At 44.1% G+C, this 25,038-nt stretch overlaps 1 protein-coding gene and 1 pseudogene across 1 annotated transcript in view; one reads left to right on the top strand and one right to left on the bottom strand.

The window, feature by feature from the left end:
- The window catches only part of LOC146020928 (transient receptor potential cation channel subfamily M member 8-like), a 75,710-nt gene that overhangs the window by 13,832 nt on the left and 36,840 nt on the right, over positions 1–25,038 (bottom strand). The window contains exons 19-24 of the mRNA XM_083154577.1: positions 18,147–18,318; positions 15,089–15,266; positions 13,532–13,722; positions 9,809–9,905; positions 8,253–8,286; positions 4,571–4,642 (exon numbers count right to left, since the gene is read on the bottom strand). Of these exons, the coding sequence (XP_083010703.1) occupies positions 4,592–4,642; positions 8,253–8,286; positions 9,809–9,905; positions 13,532–13,722; positions 15,089–15,266; positions 18,147–18,318 (723 nt within the window). The 3' untranslated portion in view covers positions 4,571–4,591. The remainder of the gene's footprint in view (positions 1–4,570; positions 4,643–8,252; positions 8,287–9,808; positions 9,906–13,531; positions 13,723–15,088; positions 15,267–18,146; positions 18,319–25,038) is intronic.
- Positions 11,337–11,453, top strand: LOC146025257 (5S ribosomal RNA; annotated as a pseudogene).

Below are 25,038 nucleotides of genomic sequence, written 5' to 3'. Positions count from 1 at the left end.
CAAGGTATAGCAAGCGTTTGGTGGTGCGATGTTTTAGCCGATTGTTGTAGCGCATACACACTGTGCATGTCAAAATGAACAATAAAGTTAATACCAAATAACATTCTTACCAACCAATTACAGTACATGATTGTTTGTGATGCCCCATTGGTAAAATGGCGACCTCCCAGCGTGCTGCGCCTTTCACCACAGCAGAGCTGAGGGCCCTGGTCTCTGTAATGGAGACCAGGCTAGGGCGTGCGGGGCCCTTTATTACTAACGCCCAAAAGCGGCGGGCGTATCTTGCTGCCTGCCGACGAATTTTCGCACGCACACAGGTGCGGAGGTCCGTAGCCCAATTGGAGCGCAGGTGGTCCGATCTGCGGCGACGGCAGCCTGAGCTTCTGCAGCGCCTAAGGCTGCAGATCTTAAGATGTGAGTTTTGATGCAAATATTACATATTTACCAGTGAATGATTTAAGTAGATTATTTATGTAAATGTCGGTAAATGGCTGTTATTGATTTGAAAATGCCTTCACTATATATGTGTTACTTCCTCTTTGACATGCTGTAATGTGGGTATAATATGTCATTGTTTTTGGTGAATGATGATTCTAAAAATAATGTGCCTTAAGTGACACTCTGAAATTTTATTTTTTTAACAGCACGTGAACGCGCAAGACAGGCCCGGGAGGAGGCCAAGGAGGAGCAGGGCCGGGAGGAGGTGGCAGAGGAAGAGGTTGCGGAGGAGGAGGTGGCAGAGGAAGAGGTTGCGGAGGAGGAGGTGGCAGAGGAAGAGGTTGCGGAGGAGGAGGTGGCAGAGGTGGAGGTGCCAGAGGAGGTTGTGGAGGAGGAGGTGGCAGAGGTGAAGGTGCCAGAAGAGGTTGTGGAGGAGGAGGTGGCAGAGGTGGAGGTGCCAGAAGAGGTTGTGGAGGAGGAGGTTGCAGAGGTGGAGGTGCCAGAGGAGGAAGTGGCAGAGGAAGTGGTGTCGGAGGAGGAGGCCTGTGAGGTGCAGGTGGCAGAAAGTGGTAGGTATACATAATGCATCACTAATAATTTTTGGGCCTACTATTTGTTATGTAGCACTGCAGAATCAATTGTGTTTTACTATAGTATTAAGTAAAAAACCAAAGTGGGTAACAACAGACACAGTTAGGGGTTAGATAGGGTGACCAAGTCATCCCTTTCATCCGGGACACATCTTAATGACACAGGTTCTGGGGATGGCTTTCAGCTCGATTTTAACTGCCACAGAACCTGTGTAGTTAATCTGTATCCTGGATTAAAGGGATGACTTGGTCACCTTAGGGTTACAGGCCCCTGCTGCAAGCGTACAATCTGTAGCCTCATATAGGTGAATAGAGTTTATAGTTGATTTATATTTCTAAACTAGATTAAGTATGGCATTAATGGAGTATGGACAGGCGTGGCTTTAATGGAGTCACAAGTGGTCAGTGCCCCTGGGCCCTCCTCTAGCTAGGCACCCCCTGTGGTTGGCATGTATTTTGCCAACATAATTGTTGGTTGATTTTGACTTAATAATGATTTTGTGCATGGGAGTGGGTTAGTGCTGCAGCCTCACCTAACTGGCAATATGACAATGATTAATGGAGCAGAACATCAGCAGGCAAGCCATCCGTGATTGCACAAGTGTACTGTGCATTCCTGAGAGTTGACTAAGTCCCATGCCACGTTGCATCAGAGAACAGAGACTGAGAGGTTTTTGATGAGTTGTGATTGGTGGAGCTCATTACATGCTTCTCATGTCCAAGGACAACAGCAGCAGCAGCAGCTTAGTCATGGGTGGGTTGGGATTCAGAGGGAGCACTATGACTGTGAGGTCTTCTACGGAGTAAAGGGTAGAGGGACAAAAACAGGCTTTTCATTTAGTATGTATGCATGTATGTATGTATGTGTCATATATATCTATATATGTCTCTCTATATATATATATATATATATATATATATATATATATATGTATAGATGTCACCTTGAATTTATTTAATTTATGTATCACTATGTTAAATGTATTCATGAATATCAATAGTCATTTTGTACCCCCTTTAACATGCCCACAGATGACCCTAGCCAAGTAGATGAGGGTGTCTGTGGGGCCCTCCTGCGACTGAGGGAGCACCTGCAGCTAGTACTGGCCGACCTACAGGACTTGACAGACCTGCTGCTTTAAAAAAAAATGTTTTATATTTACATTTCTATATTTTTATTATAAATAAATAGTTGTTGACAGTTAGAAGTTGTCTGTGTGTTTTTTTGACATTAAACAGTATATATGTAAATTGTTTACAATATTTTTCACTTGCAAAAGGTAAATACTGTATATAGATCAGGGGTGGCCAACCGGTCAGAGGTAAAGAGCCGAAAAATATCAGTCGTCAAGCCAAAGAGCCAACATCATGCGCGCGCCGAAGGCGCGCGCGCCGAAAAGGGGCGTGATCGGGGGAGTGGTCAGGGGCGTGGTCATATGACACAAGGAGAGTGGCCACATGACAAATCTTTATGCCCCCAGTGCCAGATATGCCCACCACAGTGCCAAACATCACATGCCCCCCACAGTGCCAAACATCACATGCCCCCCACAGTGCCAAACATCACATGCCCCCCACAGTGCCAAACATCACATGCCCCCCACAGTGCCAAACATCATATGCCCCCCACAGTGCCAAACATCACATGCCCCTCAAAGTGCCAATCATCATATGCCCCCCACAGTGCCAAACATCACATGCCCCTCAAAGTGCCAAACGTCATATGACCCCACAGTTAGGAAGCTGGGCCCTCCAGCACAGGTGTTGCCCACAGTGCAACACCTATGCTGGAGGGCCCAGCTTCATAACTAAAGGGCCCACCTAGAGGGCCAGGAGGGCCCAACAAACAAATGAGCCACGGGCCAAGAGGGCCCGACTAATGCACACACAGGCCAGAAGGGCCTGAATTTGCCCACGGGCCTAGTGCCCGACACCCGGTGGTCTAGGGTGGATGGAGGGTAGGAGGCCAAAGGCCCCTACCTGGTGTTGGGAGAGGCCGCTGGGGGGAGCTTCGTCAGCTCTTTTGCTTCCCACCCCCCGCTGGCCTCTCCGGGAGCCATCTTCTTTTTTCTTGCAGAAGGCGCCGGAGATCTTCTGTCTTGATCCCGGCGTCTTCTGCGGCGCCGGAACTCTTCTCTCCGCCGCCGTCTTCTGCGCCATCCTCCGGCGGCTTCTCGCGTCTTCAGGAGCGCTCCTGCGCTCCGCCGGCGTGTAGAAGACTTTTCGCCCTCCCGCTGGCGTTTGATGTCAGACGCCGGGGGCAGGGTGGAAACGGCGCGGCGAGCGCTGATTGGCTCGCCGCGGTCGTTTCCTAATGGCCGCCAATGCGGCGTTTTGAATTTGGTAGCCGAATTGGCGCCAAATTCAAAACGCCGCTTTGCAGACGGGAGGCTGGAGCCGCAAGTTACAGCGCGGCGAGCCGCATGCGGCTCGCGAGCCGCGGGTTGGCCACCGCTGATATAGATGTATGTTATTGTAGTGTGCACATCCTTGCAATACACAAATGTACTACAATTGTAGACCAAATAACATTATCCAAATAAATAAATACACACACACACACACACACACACTGTGTTACTTTTGGTAAGTTTGCATTATAATGTGTTAGTAATAATTAGCACATTGTAGAATATTGCATTTGAGGTGCAATTATTACATAATATGCATACATAAAACCGAGGTAAAGGGGTAACAATAAATGAATAGCACTTGATGTAAGGGTTAATGTAAAGTGGTAGTAATGTGTTTAATGTGTTTAAGTATCTAGTAGGATTTAATTGATTCCAATTACAAACAAACAATTTTTAATGAAGTAGCCTAATTGCATAAGTGTGTCATGTGACAGATTTATGAGTTCAGAGAATAGGCGTGAGTTTTGCGTAAATACACCGCATCGGTGCGTACGGGCAGCTTCACGTCCGTTCTGACGCTGTAAGACGGTGCAGAATCTTTGTGTGGCCACCGCACACGCACGGTTTGGATGTGGTCCGTAAACACACCTACTTCTGAGAGAGCGAGTCCGTCCGTATGCGGAGGACCTGTGGGCGTTTCTTCTTACAATGTCCGCACAGCGTGGCGTGCGGTCCGCTCAGAAAGAATTCGGAAATTTACGCACCAACCAGAATAACCTCCTAAGAGATTGATGTACCATAACAACCAATCAGCATTGAGATAACATTTTGTAGAAACTGTTTAATAAATGTTATGTAGACGCTGATACATTTGTTCCACTTCTCCACTGTGGGGCCAATTCAATCCTGTCCCAGATGGTGGGGGTCCACGCATGTGCAAACCCCCGCAGTGAACCCCTTCGCTGGGGCACTCGCTGCCTGGCAAGAGCATTCCAATGTGGACATCCGGCGTTTTGTGGGCATGCCCACAAAAATGTGGGCACACTCATAGAAACGCTGGACGGACCCCTGCGAATACAATGGGTTTTTTCATAATTGTTTTGCGATTTGTGTTTTACAATTGCAGTAAACGTATTACTTATACTTAACATTATAAGGATAGGCCGGGATGTGGCTTTGGGGACTTACCTTGGTTTCCAGTACAGAATGTCACTTTATCTTGCTATTAATATGTTCCAGTAACACTTTCATGTCATTTAACTGTGGAGAGATATGGCAGGTACATTAGGGTAGAATGTACAGTATAACTGCCTCTACATTAGGGTAGAATGTACAGTATAACTACCTCTACATTAGGGTAGAATGTACAGTATAACTACCTCTACATTAGGGTAGAATGTACAGTATAACTACCTCTACATTAGGGTAGAATGTACAGTATAACTACCTCTACATTAGGGTAGAATGTACAGTATATAACTGCCTCTACATTAGGGTAGAATGTACAGTATAACTGCCTCTACATTAGGGTAGAATGTACAGTATAACTACCTCTACATTAGGGTAGAATGTACAGTATAACTACCTCTACATTAGGGTAGAATGTACAGTATAACTGCCTCTACATTAGGGTAGAATGTACAGTATAACTACCTCTACATTAGGGTAGAATGTACAGTATAACTGCCTCTACATTAGGGTAGAATGTACAGTATATAACTGCCTCTACATTAGGGTAGAATGTACAGTATAACTGCCTCTACATTAGGGTAGAATGTACAGTATATAACTGCCTCTACATTAGGGTAGAATGTACAGTATAACTGCCTCTACATTAGGGTAGAATGTACAGTATATAACTGCCTCTACATTAGGGTAGAATGTACAGTATAACTGCCTCTACATGAGGGTAGAATGTACAGTATAACTGCCTCTACATTAGGGTAGAATGTACAGTATAACTGCCTCTACATTAGGGTAGAATGTACAGTATAACTGCCTCTACATTACGGTAGAATGTGCAGTATAACTAGTTCTACATTAGGGTAGAATGTACAGTATAACTGCCTCTACATGAGGGTAGAATGTACAGTATAACTGCCTCTACATTAGGGTAGAATGTACAGTATATAACTACATCTACATTAGGGTAGAATGTACAGTATAACTGCCTCTACATTAGGGTAGAATGTACAGTATAACTGCCTCTACAATAGGGTTGAATGTACAGTATAACTACCTCTACATTAGGGTAGAATGTACAGTATATAACTACCTCTACATTAGGGTAGAATGTGCAGTATAACTACCTCTACATTAGGGTAGAATGTGCAGTATAACTAGTTCTACATTAGGGTAGAATGTACAGTATAACTGCCTCTACATGAGGGTAGAATGTACAGTATAACTGCCTATACATGAGGGTAGAATGTACAGTATAACTACCTCTACATTAGGGTAGAATGTGCAGTATAACTAGTTCTACATTAGGGTAGAATGTACAGTATAACTGCCTCTACATGAGGGTAGAATGTACAGTATAACTGCCTATACATGAGGGTAGAATGTACAGTATAACTGCCTCTACATTAGGGTAGAATGTACAGTATAACTGCCTCTACATTAGGGTAGAATGTACAGTATAACTGCCTCTACATTAGGGTAGAATGTGCAGTATAACTAGTTCTACATTAGGGTAGAATGTACAGTATAACTGCCTCTACATGAGGGTAGAATGTACAGTATAACTGCCTCTAAATGAGGGTAGAATGTACAGTATATAACTACATCTACATTAGGGTAGAATGTACAGTATAACTGCCTCTACATTAGGGTAGAATGTACAGTATAACTGCCTCTACAATAGGGTTGAATGTACAGTATAACTACCTCTACATTAGGGTAGAATGTACAGTATATAACTACCTCTACATTAGGGTAGAATGTGCAGTATAACTACCTCTACATTAGGGTAGAATGTGCAGTATAACTAGTTCTACATTAGGGTAGAATGTACAGTATAATTGCCTCTACATGAGGGTAGAATGTACAGTATAACTGCCTATACATGAGGGTATAATGTACAGTATAACTACCTCTACATTAGGGTAGAATGTGCAGTATAACTAGTTCTACATTAGGGTAGAATGTACAGTATAACTGCCTCTACATGAGGGTAGAATGTACAGTATAACTGCCTATACATGAGGGTAGAATGTACAGTATAACTGCCTCTACATTAGGGTAGAATGTACAGTATAACTGCCTCTACATTAGGGTAGAATGTACAGTATAACTGACTCTACAATAGGGTTGAATGTACAGTATAACTACCTTTACATTAGGGTAGAATGTGCAGTATAACTAGTTCTACATTAGGGTAGAATGTACAGTATAACTGCCTCTACATGAGGGTAGAATGTACAGTATAACTGCCTGTACATGAGGGTAGAATGTACAGTATAACTGCCTCTACATTAGGGTAGAATGTACACTATAACTGCCTCTACATTAGGGTAGAATGTACAGTATATAACTGCCTCTACATTAGAGTAGAATGTGCAGTAAAACTGCTTCTACATTAGGATAAAATGTACAGTATAACTGCCTCTACATTAGGGTAGAATGTACAGTATAACTGCCTCTACATTAGGGTAGAATGTACAGTATAACTGCCTCTACATTAGGGTAGAATGTACAGTATAACTGCCTCTACATTAGGGTAAAATGTACAGTATAACTACCTCTACATTAGGGTAGAATGTGCAGTATAACTAGCTCTACATTAGGGTAGAATGTACAGTATAACTGCCTCTACATTAGGGTAGAATGTACAGTATAACTACCTCTACATTAGGGTAGAATGTGCAGTATAACTAGCTCTACATTAGGGTAGAATGTGCAGTATAACTAGCTCTACATTAGGTTACAATGTACAGTATAACTAGCTCTACATTAGGGTACAATGTGCAGTATATCTACCTCTACATTAGGGTAGAATGTGCAGTATAACTAGCTCTACATTAGGGTAGAATGTACAGTATAACTACCTCTACATTAGGGTACAATGTACAGAATAACTGTAGAAGTATAAAAGAGTGGATAAAGGTTATGACATTTTATAGGTATATATAGGGGTTAAAGTGGGGAGGAACAAGGTGAAACTAACTTCCACCATCTGTAATGTTAAAGGGAACTCAGTTCCACCACAACCATGCACACTAATTCCAACAGAATAGCCTGTCCCAGCAGCTTCCATTTTTGCTATGTTGTATGTGATGTCATGCTGTTACCACCGCTGAAGTGAAGAAGAGAGAAGTTGTTGCTGGAGGGCCAGAGATAGATATGTGTATAAAGGGTAACTACTGTGGACATTTTGTGTAAGGGGCACTGCTGCTGTGGGCATTAAATGTTTAAGCAATACTACTGTGGGCATAATGTGCAAGCGACAATACTTATGGCATGCATGCATAAAGGGTACTACTGTGTAGTGTAAATTTAATAAGGGGCACTACTGAGTAACATAATGTGAATAAGGGACTCTATTGTGTGTTATAACGTGAGTAAGGGGCACTGCTTTGTGGAGTAATATGAATCAGGGTCACTACATGCGGTGTAATGTGAATATGATTGTGCTACTGTGTGGCATAATTTTAATTGGTGGTACTGTTGTAAGGCCACTGTCCCTTTATAAAGTATGGGAGGTAGGGCACAAATGTTGCAATTTGCACTGAAAACCCTGGATCTGGCCCAGGCTCCACCTAATGAGGGGAGGGGGTGAATTCTACCACCTCTCCATGTAAACTTTCATTCATGGGTATAGACATGGTCCACTGTGCAAGGCATTGAGCCACACAGACAGTGATCTTACCTTTGCTTCCATCTCCTTGAACCTATACTCCAAACTGCAAGGGAACAAAGATGCTATGAGAACACAAGACAGATGCAATGATGATGCAATGACAGTTCTCTAGCAGGGCAGACATTGTACTTGTTGATTTGTGGGAAAGATGGCATCCTAAGCCGTGTTACAAGTTACTGAGCTCTTCAGCACAACCCATTCTACTGCTAATGTGTGACTATGGAGATTGTGGGGCTAAAAGTCTGATTTAATGCACCTGCCCCAAGGCGCTGCCTCTAGCTAGCAGTGGTACCCTGTGGCCAGCAGCACTGATTTAGTGCATCTGGAGTGTCCTTTTATGTGGATGTAGTGTCCAGCAACTCTTTACAGTCACGCCCTTATGTGATGTCACATGTCCAGGAGGCGGGGCTGGCACAGCACCAGGGAGCGCTGCTTCAGCGCTGGTAATGCATGTGAGTAAAATGGCCAAACACACTATGGGCCTTATTCTAGTTCACTCTTAGGGACAAATTCCTTCTCAAATGGACAAAACCATGTGCACTGCAGGTGGGGAAGATGTAACATGTGCATAGAGAATTAGATTTGGTGAGTTATTTTGTTTCGGTGCAGGGAAAATACTGTCTGCTTTATTTCTACACTGCAATATAGATCTCACCCCATCCAAATCTAATTCTCATTGAGAAGGAATTTGCCTCTAAGAGTGAACCAGAATAAGGCCCTATGGGCCTTACTCAGATCTGAGCTCAGTACAAATTTGTATAGAGAGAGTTAGATTTGCATGAGTCATTATTTTTCTGTGCACCCAAATTTTGACATTGCAATTTAGATTTCAGTTTCAGCACACCCCACCCAAATTGAACTCTCTTTGCAAAGGTTACATCTGCTCCACCTGCAGTGCACATGGTTTTGCCCATTTTCCAAACACATTTGTACTGAGCTCAGATCTGAATAAGGCCCTATGTTACAATGATAGTGGGACAAATTCAATAAAGCAAGTAAATCATTTTGGGTAAAATTTAATAGGATGAAAGAATCAGAATGTGAGAGATTTGGTAAGATTTTTTTAGTTTTTTAAAGCGGCAATCATTTACACTGCAAAACCAATTTGATTTTGCATTGTAAATGATTGCCGATTTAAAAAAAAAAAAAACTGGAGATTTCTTGCCAAATCTCTCATTTTCTGATTCTCTCGTCCTATCACATTTCCCCCTTCGTGTCTGGAACAAACCATTTTGCTATACAAGGGGTGCAAATACATTTATATTGTTTCCATGCAGGGTAAATACTGGCTGCTTTTGCATGTAGCCCACTGATGCTAGACAGTTTTATATTTACACCTGAAATTTAGATTTCAGTCTGAACACACCCCAACCAAATCTAACTCCCTCCAGGTGTTATTTCTGCCCCACCTTCAGTGCAGCATAGTTATGCCCATTTGCGTGGTTTTTTGCTTTGCTAACAAAGCTGAATCAGAATCAGTATTCATATAATAATGTATTTGTACTTTCCAATATTACCCTTTCTGCCTACTCTGCCCTCCTTCCTCCCCCTATGAGGACACTTACTCCATGTTGTTGTTTTCCTCACTGATAAGTTTCACCAAATAATTCTCCTTCATCACAGCTTCCCAGGACAGGACCTCGGTATCCTCCTTCCTGCAGCCTAGAGACACAGTGGTTTATTTACGAACATGGACGTTCTATAGAAGATAGGATGTTGCCCATAGCAACGAACCAGAATCTACTTCTTATTTATTTAGCGCCTTCTAGAAGATAATAGAAATATTCTTATTTGTAGCCCATAGCCAGTGGTGTGTGGTGGGGTGAGGCAGGTGAGGCACAGCCTTTCCTATCATACTAACATATATGCTGGAGTTTTAAGTTTATAAAGTATGTCAAAAATACAAAGAATATTTATAAAAAAAATCTTATTTTTCTTATTATCTTATAGTCAAAACTCTGGAGTAAAAAGTCTATGGCAGGTGAGGCACTGCCTCACCTGGCTACCTGTTCTGCACATCTCTTATTAAAACTCAGTGAATGTCCAGCAGTATATACTGCTCCACTTGTGTATAATGCCAGCATGTACCCCATGGCTCATATATTGTGTGCAAATCTGGCTCTGATACTTGCCAGAGACTCATGGGGAACAAGCTGTCATAGGCGAAACACGTGTCCTCCGGGGAATCCAGCAAGGCTCTGATCGACAAGCGGTACCTCCAGACGAGCTGACTTCCGAGTACGCTGACTTCTGAGTGCGCTGACTGTCAGCGGTCAGCTCCGAGTAAGGCTGCAGCGTGCCTAAAGAGGGGGATCCCAACACGCTGATTATCAGCGATGTAAGTAGGAACCCTCCAGGTATTACCGCTATCTATCGTAAGGCACTGTAACCAATATTGTGTAAGTGCCTGTCCGTGTGTATGTAGGTTTTTTCTCCCTCTAAACCTGTGGTTTTTCTTATTTAAACCTTTGCGGCATAGAGTACCTCCTGTCTGCCTAAACAACTGTGATAATCACTGCGGATATTCCCCCTTTCTCTCCCCTTTTGTTCCTGGAGTCCCATGTAGCAAATAGATCATCTGCATATAGTAAACTAAAATTGCAATTTACTATCTTGTCTTCCATTTGTTACTGCTTCAACTATTGAGCTGTCAATTTACTCTCATAAAGACCCGCTGTCTATTATATATTTCAACCCATTAACCAATCTTTAACCCCTGTGTGTGGTGAAATGTGCATTTTTTTCCCTTTTTTTTCATTTATTGCTACTCAGGAAGATCCGTTGTCTATTATAAATTACAACTGTTTTGTAACTGCAAGTGTTTGCAGTGGCGATCTTTCAACCCATTAAGTAATCCTTGACCCCTGTATGTGCTGGAATGTTCAGTATTTCCCATTGCGGGCATTCGATTCACAATAGTTGATTTGAACACAGTGGGCACATACTCTCATACCATTTGTCTTCAGTGATCCTACTTTCTATCATTCTCTACTCAAATCTGGCACTCTCTCATTCCACTGGACAACACCCAGGGAACAGCAGAAGTGTCACTTTGGCTCCCCGTACCACTCTGTGGCTCTCTCATCTGCCAGGTTATACTGCCATACATCACTGTGCCACCTGATCCCATCCGAACTCAGCAGCTAAGCAGTGAATGGCCGGATCAGTACTACTTGGGAGACCATTTGTGAATATCCGGTGCTGTATTCAAACCCAGACAGCAGAAGCACCAGGTGTCTTCAAGGGAGTCATTCCTCTACATTTCAACTCTACCAATTATTGTGAATCCTCTCCCTGTTTGTTGAAGTGATACACATAGGGGAGAAAAACCAGTGACTTTTTTACGATAGATCAACTGTTGAACCATTAGGTGGATTTTATCATACATTGTATTACAAATTGATTGGATTTCACCCCGTAAATCATTTTCGCCTTTCTCATTGTATGATGTACTGTATACGTATATATCCAATGATGTGATTAATGGTATTTAATTTATTTACATTCTATGACCAGATATTTGTATGTTCATGTATGTCATTTCTATGTGTCAAATTTGACGTTTATTAAAGGGTTAAAATAAAAGTTTAATTTTACTCTCACCCATTTTCTCATTTTCCTTCACTAACTGCTATGGGGGAGATTCTCTAAGAATCTCCGCCCATCGCATATTTAATTATCGCATATGCTGTAACATATGCGATAATTAAGGCAAAGGACAGCTCTTGCGTTAAGAGCTGTCCTTTGCGGTGAGAGTCGCCGGGTCCCAGCAGGTCCCGGCGGCTCCCCCCTCCCTCCCGCACCCGGCGCTGCTGCTGCTGCGCCGGGCTCTCCTCCTCCCTGCACCCGGAAGAGGATCAGTGCAGGGAGTAGGTCACAGGTCCGGGCAGCACTGCGCTGTGCTGCCCGGACACAGGTGAGGGGGGGAGGGGGCGATGTGGGGCGGCGGGGGGTCGGTGCGGGGCGGCGGGGGGTCGCGATAGAAGCCCGATAACGGGGTTTTTAACGCATTTTTAGCTTAGAGAATCTCCCCCTATATCTTGTAAAAGTGTGCCCCAAAACCCCTGTGTTCTGCCTTTGTCCACTCGGGACACATCTATATATTCAGTTGTCTTGCTGAACTTCTTTTTGGGAGCACCGCCAACCCAGTACCCAGCTAAATTGTTTAAAGCAGTAATAGGGCTCACGTTGGTTTTTCCTATCACTCTCTTTACCTGTTATAATTATTGTGCCTGTGCCAATCCCTCTCTGTTGTACAAAACTTGCCAGAGACTCCTCAGCCATTTATCACACCGCACGTCCCTGCCCATACCAACATCCAGTCTTAAAGAGAACTCCCATCTTAGTAAATAAACCCCACCGATACATACACTAGAACATAGTATATAAATTGCATTGGCATTCTATACAAAATACTCCAAAAGGTTGTGCTTGAGTACACACATTACAATCCGGCCATTCAACCCTAACTATTGATTTTAAAGCATAGACATTTGGGTGTCAATAGATTCATAACAGTCAACTGTAAAAAGGACAAATCAATTAATAATCCAATAAACGACATCTAAACGGATCGAAGCTCAGTGAAGAGTGTACTTTATAATGGTACAATTAGGGCCACATATAAATTTGGTCATGCACATTAATTGCGCTTATGCTGGAAAGGGTTAGAGGGCTGGCATCAAAACACAGGAGCACAGGGAGGGTTGTGAAAGTGGTGCTATTACCCAGGACAGATGGCCCGGAGGAGGGCACCATTGCTGCAGGGAGTCCGTGGGGATCAAATGACATGAATTGCATCCCATTGTGCAATGCCTGTATTACCGGAATTGCACGGCGGGGGTGGCCACAATGACGCAAATGTGCAGGCCACGCCCCCAAACATAGATCTTCCCCATAAGATCCGCCCCTCCCACTTCTTTATGACACCTCCCCCCTGTTGCTCGGAGATGGCTTCCCTCTCACGGAGTGGCTGTCTCAGCCTTTGTAGTCTACAATTGATTTCCACATTGGGCTACTGGAATGAATGTTAAAGTCTAGGTACCACTTGTGCTTGGACATATTACAAACACATGAACGCATTCAGATCAATTTTTTGGAATACTTAAAATGCCTTGATGAGGGAAGCATTAATAAATAGGCCCCTTAGTTTGGGTTAGGAAGACTTCAATGTTTAAAAGAGGATTTGATGAATGATCTATGAAATCTGCGCCGCTTGCTCCAACTACTACCAAATGATCTGCGCTATGACTTAAGGCGCCGCGATATCGGAGGTGGTAGTAACTTACAGCAGGCTGTAGGCGGAGGTTCTTCTTGTTCGCGAATACATCTAAGCATCTTCCTTACTATTATATAGGTATAAGCGATGATGACAAAGGGGAACGGGATGGGCAGTCTGTGACAATACTCCTGGACCAGGAAGTAGCGCTGGAACTTCCATACTTGATCATTGTTATCCTGAACTGAGCCCACTGTGTATCTGGTCGGAGAGGGAAACATCTATATATCAATAGCAGAAGAACATTTTGTTATGAGTAACATGTTTCTACGATGTCAATGAGCAGGACACATCATATACCAAATTAAAGGTCTTGGTCGATAGATTTTGGCATTGGAATTGGTGGCTTTGTTTCAGAGTTATGTGACGAAAAGTCCACCTGTCATATACAATGCATCTCCATTGTGCTCTGGAAAATGTGAACTCTCCTGCTTGGTGACCTGGAACACGTGACCTGCTGGGTGGTCTAGAAACTGTGACATTTATTTGTAGCCATGTAGCAGGGATTTCTCAAAATTTGACTCATAAGGGCGTGGCAAATGGGTAAAAAATTTTTCCACCCAAGCAATCCATTGCCTAGTTAAACCTGAGCACATCAGCTAATTAGCATGTAGCCTGGAAGTTATTTTATCATGTCGCATAGATGACCAAGCAAGCAAAGCAAAGCAAAGAGGTTTTGACCTACAGTATGCAATACAAAGTAATAGATACAATGAAATGATGATCAACTACTTCATTACTTGCATTACTGAACATAGCTCTTTAAAGATTTTTGGATGTTGTTCTACGGTACTTTTGGTTAAGTCGTAGTAGTAGTAGATTGTCATAAGAGGGCCACAGAACGGTGCAGCGAGTGGTATTGTGTACAGCTCGATTGGTATAGTGGTTATCATTACTGCAGCACAACACTGAGCTCCTGGGATCGATTCAAACACAGACGTAACTATGTAGAGTTTGTATGTTTTCCCCAATCTTATGTGGGTTTCCTCTGGGTTTTATTGTTTCCTCCCACATGTAAAAAATATAAAGGTAGGATTCTGGCTACCAATAAAAAAATGGGATGCACTTAGCATGGCAGCTATTGGGATGCCAGAGGTCTAAATGCTGTCGTCAGGAATCCCAACCGCTGGGCAACACAGACCAACATCACTGGAGATGTCCACGCTGGAATATCAACAGCAGGAACGTCGAATTTGGAGGTGGGAAAGAGCCACATCTAGTCTGCCTTTTAGGGGTAGGATTATTCGGGTTTATAGTATTAGTGTTAATTTAAGTGGTTGGACTGTGATATTACGGTTATTTAGGGCTTTAGGGTTTGGGCATGGTAAATAAAAGTAAGGTTTGGTTTATCAGTTTGGGCTAGGCTTATGTTTAGGCTGGAGTACAGCTGTACCCACGGCACCCCCTGTCGGCGGCCCTGATTATCAGTAAGGACGACAGTCTGACCCTGTATATACAGTACCAAACTCTGAACAGGATTATAGACACCTTTTTCCATTTGAGTTACATAGCGGGAATACTGTATGCTTGCAAAAAAATGAAATCATTTTCTTCATATTTTACTTACCCAAACATGGCAGTCAGCAAGTTAACAAGCAGGATGTTGGTGGAGAGCATGTAGATACAGACCAGGGGGATCGTGATCCATTCTGGGAATCTATGATGATCGTCACTATCCAGCTCCACACACAGCGGTTTAGACTCATTCCCAGTAATAGTGCAGTGATCAAAATCAATAGTGGTGCCTAGGAGCAGGACAGAGGACATCAGTGGTAATGCAGGGACTGTAAGGGAACTCAATCAATGCATTTTACAGACCCTGGCACCAGGGCTTAAAGTGGTCTTGGTGAGGTGGTGGAATTAATTTCCACTAGAGATGGGGGGGGGGGGAGTGATATGGGGGGTTATAGGTGACAGTGAGTGAGAGAGGGAGAGATGAGGAGAAATGAGAGAGAAGGTGAGTGAAGGAGGAGTGAGTGAGAGAGAGAAGGGAGGGAGGGGACAGTGAGAGAGAGGGGACAGTGGTTGTGAGGGAGGAGAGTGAGTGAGAGAGAAGGGTGAGAGGAGGAGAGAGAAGGAGGACCAAGAGAGGGGGCGATAGAGGACAGTGAGCGAGAGAGGGGACAGTGAGTGAGGACAATGTGTGAGAGATAGGTGGGAGAGAGGGGACAGTGAGTGAGAAAAATAGGGATAGAGGGTACAGTGAAGGGATGAGAGAAGGAGGAGTCTGAGAGAAGGTAGAGTAAGAGAGGGGGCAGTGAGTGAGAGGGGCCACAGAGAATGGGGAGTGTGGGCGAGGGGACAGTGAGTGAAAAAGAGAGGGTGTGATAAGGGGCAGTGAGTTAGTGTGAGGGGGGGGAGAAGGAGGAGTGTGAGAGAGGGGAGAGTGAGTGAAAAAGAGGGTGTGATAAGGGGCAGTGAGTTAGAGAGAGGGGGAGAGTAAAAGGAGGAGTGTGAGGGAGGGGCGAGTGAGTGAAAAAGAGGGTGTGATAAGGGGCAGTGAGTTAGAGAGAGGGGGAGAGTAAAAGGAGGAGTGTGAGGGAGGGGAGAGTGAGTGAGTGAAAAAGAGGGTGTGATAAGGGGCAGTGAGTTAGAGAGAGGGGGGAGAGTAAAAGGAGGAGTGTGAGGGAGGGGCGAGTGAGTGAAAAAGAGGGTGTGATAAGGGGCAGTGAGTTAGAGAGAGGGGGAGAGTAAAAGGAGGAGTGTGAGGGAGGGGAGAGAGATGACAGTGAGTGAGACAAAGAGAGGACAGTGAGTGAGTGAGTGAGTGAGTGGTGGAAAGAGTGGAGAGAGTGGGGGTGAGAAAACCAGTAAGAGAGCGAGGGTGAGGGGAGAGAGGGGGAGGGAAGAGAGAGAGTGGTGTAGCAGCAAGGTCCCGGCATTGCACGGCATCGGGCTCTTGCAGCGATAGCAGGCGGGTCCCGGTGGTGTGTGGCTTCGAGCTCACGCAGTTGTAGCGGGTGGGTCATGGCAGAGTGCAGCACTGGTGCTACCACGGGGGGTAGCAGGCAGGTCCTGGCGGTATACAGCTCGGGGCTCCCGCGTGGAAGCGAGCAGGCACGTCCTGGTGGTGTGTGGCTCCAGCAGGGGTAGCAGGTGGGTCCCAGCGGTGTGTGGCGGGTAAGTCTCAGAGGTGTGTGGTTCCGGGCTCCCAAGAGGGTTGGCAGGAGGGTCCCTGTGTTTGTCTGTCTTTTAGCAGTAAAAAAATTACCTAAATGACAGGGGGAGCTTTGTGCCCCCCCCCCCCCCCCCCCCCCCCCTCTGAATCCGCCACTGTATATCTATCTATCTATCTATCTATCTAGATATCTCTAGCTACCTACATACAAATAAATATGCACACATTTATGTAAAAAACAGCATAAAGGACATAATCGGAATGCAGATAATAGTGCATCAGAGGGGCCCATTTACTGTTTATTGATGTTTAAGCTTGATAAATAGAATTTCTTGTTACTGCTATTCAGGCAATTTCCAAAAGTTGTATCAAAAATTGCAATCACTGTCAGACACTTTGAAAGGAGCCCATTCCAGCAATGTGTACGTGTGTTTGCATCAGGGATCACTTTATGTTGCGGGATTATGGCACATGCACAAATATCGGACAGCCCATTACCGGAGAGGGGTCCGGACAGTCCCTCTCCCAGTGCGATATGTAGCCAGTGTGCACAGTCCCTCTCCCAGTGCCATTTGTAGCCAACAGACTACAGTGGCTAACTCATCAGTATTTTGATGGAAAACACAGCAGATATCTTTAATATCTACTACAGAACCCCTGTAATACTTTGCTGTAATACCCCTGTAATACTTTACCCCTGTAATTTTAAGGGTATCCTGATTTTTCTGGTGACCCCCCCCCCCAATATGTATAAAAATGATGCCCCAAAAACATAACTGTAACTGTAATATATAAATGACACTATGTAGGATACAAAGATACAGTGTATATTCATAGCTCACACCCCCTGGCTGAGGCTGTGCATGGAAGGAGCTGGAGCTGCATCCGACTGGGAATATGGGGAGGTCAGGGGGTGCTGAGAGGGAAGGGGTGGGAGGACAAAGGTTAGCTGAGAGGGAAGAGGTGATGATAACATGTATAATTGGAACTACTGTGTAGCGTAACTTGAGTAGGGGCACTACTGAGTGTTATAACTGACAAAGGGGCACTACTGAGTGTCATAACATGAATAAGGGGCACTACTGAGTGTCCTAACATAAAAAAGGGGCACTACTTAGTGTCAAAACATGAATAAGTGGCACTATTGAATGATGTAATTTGAATAAGGGGCACTACTGTAGGAAGCCACTCACTGCCTTTTGGGGACCCCTACCTGCAGCCGTTGCAGTCGATAGAGGCCGGTGTTTTGAACATGTGCAGTCCCCAGGTTCCTGCCAGATCCATTGCGCAGGTGTCGGGACAAGGCGAGTTAGACTCTCCTCTTCAGGGAACACGGGCAGCGGCAGCCCCCTCCTCCAAAAAGGTAGGAAATGCTACTGAATATCAACATCACAACTGACGACATTGCTGTGTAAGCATTATGACTGTCGATATTGTGAATGTCGACATGGTGACTGCATCCCTTATATCCCTTAATAAAAACACTGAATGGCCAGAAAAGTATTACCATCCATTTCTCCGAAGTGTTGCCCAAACATAGCCAGGTACGGCTCATATAGAACTGAGCGTAAAATCCATTCCCACCGATGCTCATTCAGTCTCAGGATTCCCTGACGAGCCACTCCAAAGGCAATCATCCAAACAGCAAAGAGGAAGAGGAAGAAGAAGACATCGATGAGCTGAGAAAAGACAAGAGAGTGGATGTAAAAGACAGAAAATACAAGTAAAAGGCAACTCTTTTGGTAGTAAATATCCTAATATATCTGAATGGAATTATTCTTATTCGTTGCTGCCACTAACTCTAGTTATGGCTTGCAACAGCACTAATACCCCTTTCACATCGCAAAAATAACTCGGGTCAATCCCAGGTTGTTGCTGGGTCGACCCGGGTCACTGTGCGATGTGAAATGGCCTTTTGAAGAATCCCGGGTTCAGCAATCCGACCGGTTTAAAAGAAGGGTTAATCCAGGGTCGGACTCAGGTTACTGTGCAGTGTGAATGAGTAATCCGGGTCCCATTCACACTATAGGGAGGAGGCAGCATCGAGTTTATTGTGATGTGTCCTGATGTTTAACAGATACAGTAAGATCTTCCATAACAAAAATACCCTTACTTGTGAAAGCCCAGCAGGTGGGCAGGAAGGCTTATTTTGTGCTTCCTCAATGTGTTATTTATTTATTAACAGTTTCAGTTATGTAGTAGCCGTGTGCCCGATTAGCATATGTTCGGCACCGTAGGAAAATCACATGCAATCGCATCGCATGCGTTCGATCGCATGCGATACGATTTGCCTATGTAATTTATTCACTTCACTCTGGCCGCGGGTGCGATGCGATCTCATGCGATTGCATTGCACCGCAAAATCGCATGTGAATTTATAGGGTGCAATGCCATTGACTTTGCTATATATTTTTATCAAACAAAGACGATATACTCTGAGCGCTAGGGGCAAGTGCTTGAGTGCTGTGTGCAAGTGGCTGCCCTCTGGGAGGGGGATGCCGCCCCCAAAAGATTGCAAATGGAAAAAGAGGAATACCAGTGGGCGCCTTTTGCACACAAATAAACAATTTATTGAGTAAACCAATAACATAAAAAATATCAATAAATAACTAAAATATAATATACACAGGATATACACAAGATATTAGGTATGCATAAAATACTTAAAAAGCATGTGCAACAATAAAAATGCTGAATGTGTGTGGCATATAATTACCAGGTCCCAGTAGGTGATTCTCATATGCGCATATGAGGCCAGGTGCTAGTGTCCTGAATTATAAGGTAAAGTCCCAGTGCTGTATGGGAGTGGGTGGATGCTTGTAGATTCTCCCAACAAATATTTGTAATCCACAACAGGGTATTCCTTTATAGGCTTTATAGCACAAGAACAAAGTGCGGAGTAGATACAATCGACACCAAAGTGCGGAGTATATGCAATCGACACCTTGAGTCGGTAAGGACGACAGCCGATGTATTATATTACCTTGCTTGTAAGTGCGGGGTCTTCAGCAGGTCCCGATTCGGGTGGATGAGTGCACCAATCCGCCACACGCCTGTCAGTGTTTAGATGGTAGAGAGCAGCTGCATCGGCCAGCGAGCCAGGTGCAAGCCGCTGAACACTGCGGCGGGCGGAGACCTCCTTGTTTGTGGGTCTTGTGCACTCTGCTGCAAGTGTGACTGCCGTATGCCGTCGGGGTGGCAAGGTGGCTGTATGCCGTCCTCAGGGACACTCCGAAGTTGTGCTGTTTGAGATAGTGTCAAGGACCGTGGTATAAGGTGCTTTTATGGAGCTCACACTGGGTGAGAGATTCCTCCAGGTCCACAGTCTCAACAGCAGCAGCAGCAGGAATTCCTTTTCAAGACGCGTTTCGCCACGCTACGGCGGCTTTTTCAATTGAGGATAGGGAATTCCATTTTGTGGGCTGGTCTTATACCTGGTTAGGTGTTGTGCACAGGTGTATGTGACCAATCATTAGGGTCTTTGCGGTTGCCATGTTCATTTGTGTATCTCGCACTGCGAGTTAACCAGAGAAGTCTTTATTATGTTTTATGTTATCACATGCAGTTATGTGTATAAAAAATATATATCAAAAATATATACATAAAGAGACCAAAAACAATATTCTAATATACCAAATATAAATGAGTATAAATCAATATAAACAAATATAGGCATGTATGAATTCTTGGGAACGTACAGTCCACTTCCCAATATATTTATGTAAATCTAGAATCAGCATTCTCAAGATATTCAGAGAATGCTACACTGACAGACCATTCCTATAGATAATTGTCAAAAAAGGGTTATGTTAAGGATACTAAAATACTAAATATCTGACTATATCAGTAGACTTATGTAAAGCTTGTAGCAGTGTGTCCAAGTAGTTTAAACAGGCTTTCATTTCACTTAAAGGGATATGCAGTATTTATTAAGAGGGGAAGGATTAGGTTTACACAGTGGAAATACTGACTAGACGGCCTTTTAATAAGGTCCAGATGCATATCAAATATATCAGACAAGGAGGGAGAGGAGAAAATGCAAAAATGAAAAAGACTGGGATACAATTCAGAATGTAGAAAAAATATAAAGAATATGTATAGAAATATATAAAAAATATACATGTATAAAAAGAGAAAAGGGGAAGCCACATAGCACCGATGTATGCATATCGATCCAATACATAGAGGTGCGCTTCACTTTAATATAAGGAAATACACACACAAATAGATTGCATAAAGATGTGGTGTTCAATATTTTGAGGGGTAAAGGGAGGTGGGCAATATAACTTATAAACCAAAAGAAAAAAGGACAAGTTATCTATATATTTATGTTCTATTAATTAGTTACCGGTAATCAGAAGTTACAGTAAACTAACATTTATAGGTCTATTCCAATCACTATTCTAGACACAAGGAATACTTCAAACGTTTTTACAATCTATTCAAGGCCAGTCCCGTTTATATAACAGGGTATATACTGATGGAATACCTATTTGGAGTACACATGAGAGAGAGAGAGAGAGAGAGGAGAGAACCAGGAAATCGATAATAATTTTTCCCCCAAAAAATTTTTTAAATATATTTTTAGCAATTTTAGATTTAAATTTATGATTTTTATATTAATATTCATTATTTAATGGAAATGTTTTTAGGAGTGTTACACAGCTATTATATTACATGTTTTTGTTTGTGATCTTAAATATCTTATATAAATTGAAGGTCTATAGTCTCGTTTAGGCCGTGGGGTTTTAAAGTCTGTAATTTCAGTATCCATGCCGCCTCTTGGCGACATAGTGTCCTGAAGCGGTCTCCTCCATGGCTAGTATGAGCTACATGTTCCAAACCTATCACTCTGAGACCTAGGGGGTCCCCCCCATGGCACTCTGCAAAGTGACGGGGAACACTATGGTTAGTGAGTTTCTTTACTATGTTCCTTCTATGTTCTAGCACTCTGGTCTTCAGGGGGCGAATGGTTCGTCCTACATAGTAGGTGTTGCATGGACACAGTAATAAGTAGATCACATAATTAGTGGTGCAATTAATATAGGTCTCTATGCTATAAGTTTTTTCCCGATTTGACGCTGTAATTTTCTGGGTTTTATTCAGTACATGTTTACAAGTCATGCATTGCGCATGATTGCATCTATAGAAACCAGTTATCTTTGGTCCTGATATTGTACTTTGTGTACTTACACTTTTATTTCCTAAAGTACCCTTGAAAAAACTAGGTGCCATATTTGTATGAGATGCAATGAGATTTAGGTACCCCCCACTATCCACGCCACCCTGAAGTGTGGCGAGTGCAGCGAGCCCCGCGAGGGGCGGCGAAACGCGTCCTCCCGACCTTTTCATACCCCCACTATACACGTTGGCATGGAGTTGATATTATATAGTGTGGCGAGCGCAGAGAGCCACCGAGCCTGAAGCGTGGCGAGCGGACGCGGAATACATGTAAGGTAATCCGCGCCCCTTGCGGGGCTCGCTGCGTTTGCCATGCTTCGGGCTCGGTGGCTCACTGCGCTCGCCACACTATATAAAATAAAAAGGGGGTATGAAAAGGTCGGGAGGACGCGTTCAGCCGCTGCTCGCCGTGCTTCGGGGTGGCGTGGATAGTGGGGGGTGCCTAAATCTCATTGCATCTCATACAAATGTATAGCAAAGTCAATGGCATCGCATCCTATAAAATCGCATGCGATTGCATGAGATTTTGCTGTGCGATGCGATTTTCTTACGCAGAATCGCCCGCTAATCTATTAGCTTAGTGGGCGTCCGGCTACTTCATAAGTACCACAGTTTCTTTTATAGCGCACACATAGAATATTTGAACATTCCCACCAGTCCCTGCCCCAAGGGAGCTTACAATCTATATTCCCTACCACATGTACATGCACACACATTCTAGGGTTAATTTTTTTGGTAGCCAATTAACCTACCAGTATATTTTTGGATTGTGGGAGGAAACCGGAGGAAATACAAACTCCACACAGTTAGGGCCATGGTGGGAATAGAACCCATGACCTCAGCGCTGTGAGGCAGTAATGCTAACCACTACACCATCCGTACTGCCCCGTATATATAATACATGGTGGGAATAGAACCCATGACCTCAGCGCTTTGAGGCAGTAATGCTAACCATTACACCATCCGTACTGCCCCGTATATATAACACATGGTGGGAATAGAACCCATGACCTCAGCGCTGTGAGGCAGTAATGTAACCATTACACCATCCGTACTGCCCCGTATATATAATACATGGTGGGAATAGAACCCATGACCTCAGCGCTGTGAGGCAGTAATGCTAACCATTACACCGAATGTGCCACCACTAGAGGGCAACAGGAGGTAGCAATTCATTTGTTCTGCAGTTCAAACACCCAGCAGCCAACAGTAGTTTGGATGCCCAAAACAGGACTTAGACAGATTTAGCCATTTTACGCAGCTAAACCAGCGGTGTAACTATAGCACCGCTATAACTATACACCCCCCCCCCCCCCCCAATCCCCCGCAGACTTACCTATCTCGCTGGTCCCGGCGGCTCCGTTCTTCTGCTGAGGACCACCACAAAATGGCCACCCCCATATAGCACACAGTTCTCTGAAACTGTCTGCTGTATGGGGGCGGCCATTTTGTGGTGGTCCTTAGCAGAAGAAGAACGGAGCCGCCGGGACCAGCGCGATAGGTAAGGCTTCAGGGGATTTGGGGGGGGGGTTTGCATGGGCGGCGGGGGATTGGGGGTGCTTGGCGGGGGGGCGCCTCCCCCTAACGGCGGGGGGGCGCCCAAAACTTAGTTACGCCACTGAGCTAAACCCTGTCTGGGTGCAACATGCGCATTGTGACAATTGTTTGGGCGTCTAAACAGTCCTGTTTCGGCAAGAAAACTAGATGCCCAAAACAAGTGAATATGTGTGCGCTATATAAGAATCATATTAAGGACACAGTGGGGGGAACCACTGTGTCCTTAATATGATTCTTATATAGCGCACACATATTCCGCAGCACTTTACAGAGTATATTTAAACATTCACATCAGTCCCTGCCCCAGTGGAGCTTACAATCTATATTCCCTACCACATGTAGACTCACAGTTATCCAAAAATCAATTTGAAAGACCAGCACCAGTCCAAATGAGAAAAAATCAATATAAATTTAATGTCCAAGGACAAACAATAAGATCAGCCATGATCATGTCAGAAAAACCATTCATAAACACCCAACAGGCATAAGTGAGGCTATACTTAGCATTCTCAGCAAAGTTTCACAACAGCGTCTCCTCGACAGCTGTTTCGGTGCCTCTGCACCTTTATCAAGAGGGGTGACAACTGGTACATGCATATCATGCTATACTTATAAGGCCCCAGGTGTCAACTCACCTGTGTTAATCAGCGCTAAGCTCCCGCCACAGGAATCCCTGCTCTCCTCGCTGCATCTCGCCGCACCATCAGTGACACCAGACCGGAAGTGCCCGTCAGGCGGAACCAACGTGCCGGCAGATTTGCAGGGGGAAGACAGTACAGTTCCCGAGCGCCGGAAGTGCGTCATCGGCTCGAGCGTTGCCGCGGCAACCAAAATACAGCCATCTGTATTAAAACACTGCTGGAATACCGCATATGCCTAACACTCTGTTAGATCAAAACAAAAATTAACACAAATATGTAAACGTAAAAAAAGACATACATACAAAAAGAGTGAGGAGAAAAATAACATATCAATACAAAAAATACATGCTATTAAATGACGGGGCATCAGCTGCAATAGATGAATAATCAATAAGGCAACAGTAGCTTAATGTAACACAGTACACTATCTAATTATAAGAAATGAGTAAGACTAAACTCCTCATTGAGGCCTTTAGGTCGCATAGTGCATAATTCATAAATCCAAAAGCTTTCCTTTTTCAAAAGGATTTTATGTCGATCGCCACCCCTTCTCAGAGGCGGCACATGTTTGATTGGCATGAACATAAATTCATTGATAGTATGTCCACACTGGACAAAATGACGAGCCACAGGTGGCGTATTTGTGTCCATTTTAACATATGCCTTCTTGATGGACGATCTATGTGCCCCAATTCGCTCTTTCAACATGCGCAAAGTTTTGCCAACATAAATCATGTTGCATGGACAACGGATGATATATACAACATATTTAGTTTCACAGTCCATATGATGTTTTATAGTATATAGCCTGCCTGTTAATGGGTGTGAAAAACTATCTGACACGATCACATGTCGGCAGTTGACGCATCTCAGGCATTTATATGCTCCCGCTTGCCTTACCAGCCAATGTCTGGGCTGATCAACCTTAGGACTTATATCCGAGAATGTAATTTGTTGCTTCAGATTCTTGCTTTTCTTGAAGCAAAAGAGTGGTGGGCTTTGACAAACACCTCCAAGCAC

The sequence above is a fragment of the Crinia signifera genome, chromosome 7 (assembly GCF_055691185.1).
Source record: "Crinia signifera chromosome 7, ASM5569118v1, whole genome shotgun sequence".
NCBI lineage: Eukaryota > Metazoa > Chordata > Amphibia > Anura > Myobatrachidae > Crinia > Crinia signifera.
The sequence above is the reverse complement of the archived record's forward strand: the minus strand, read 5'-3'. Positions and strand labels throughout refer to the sequence as shown.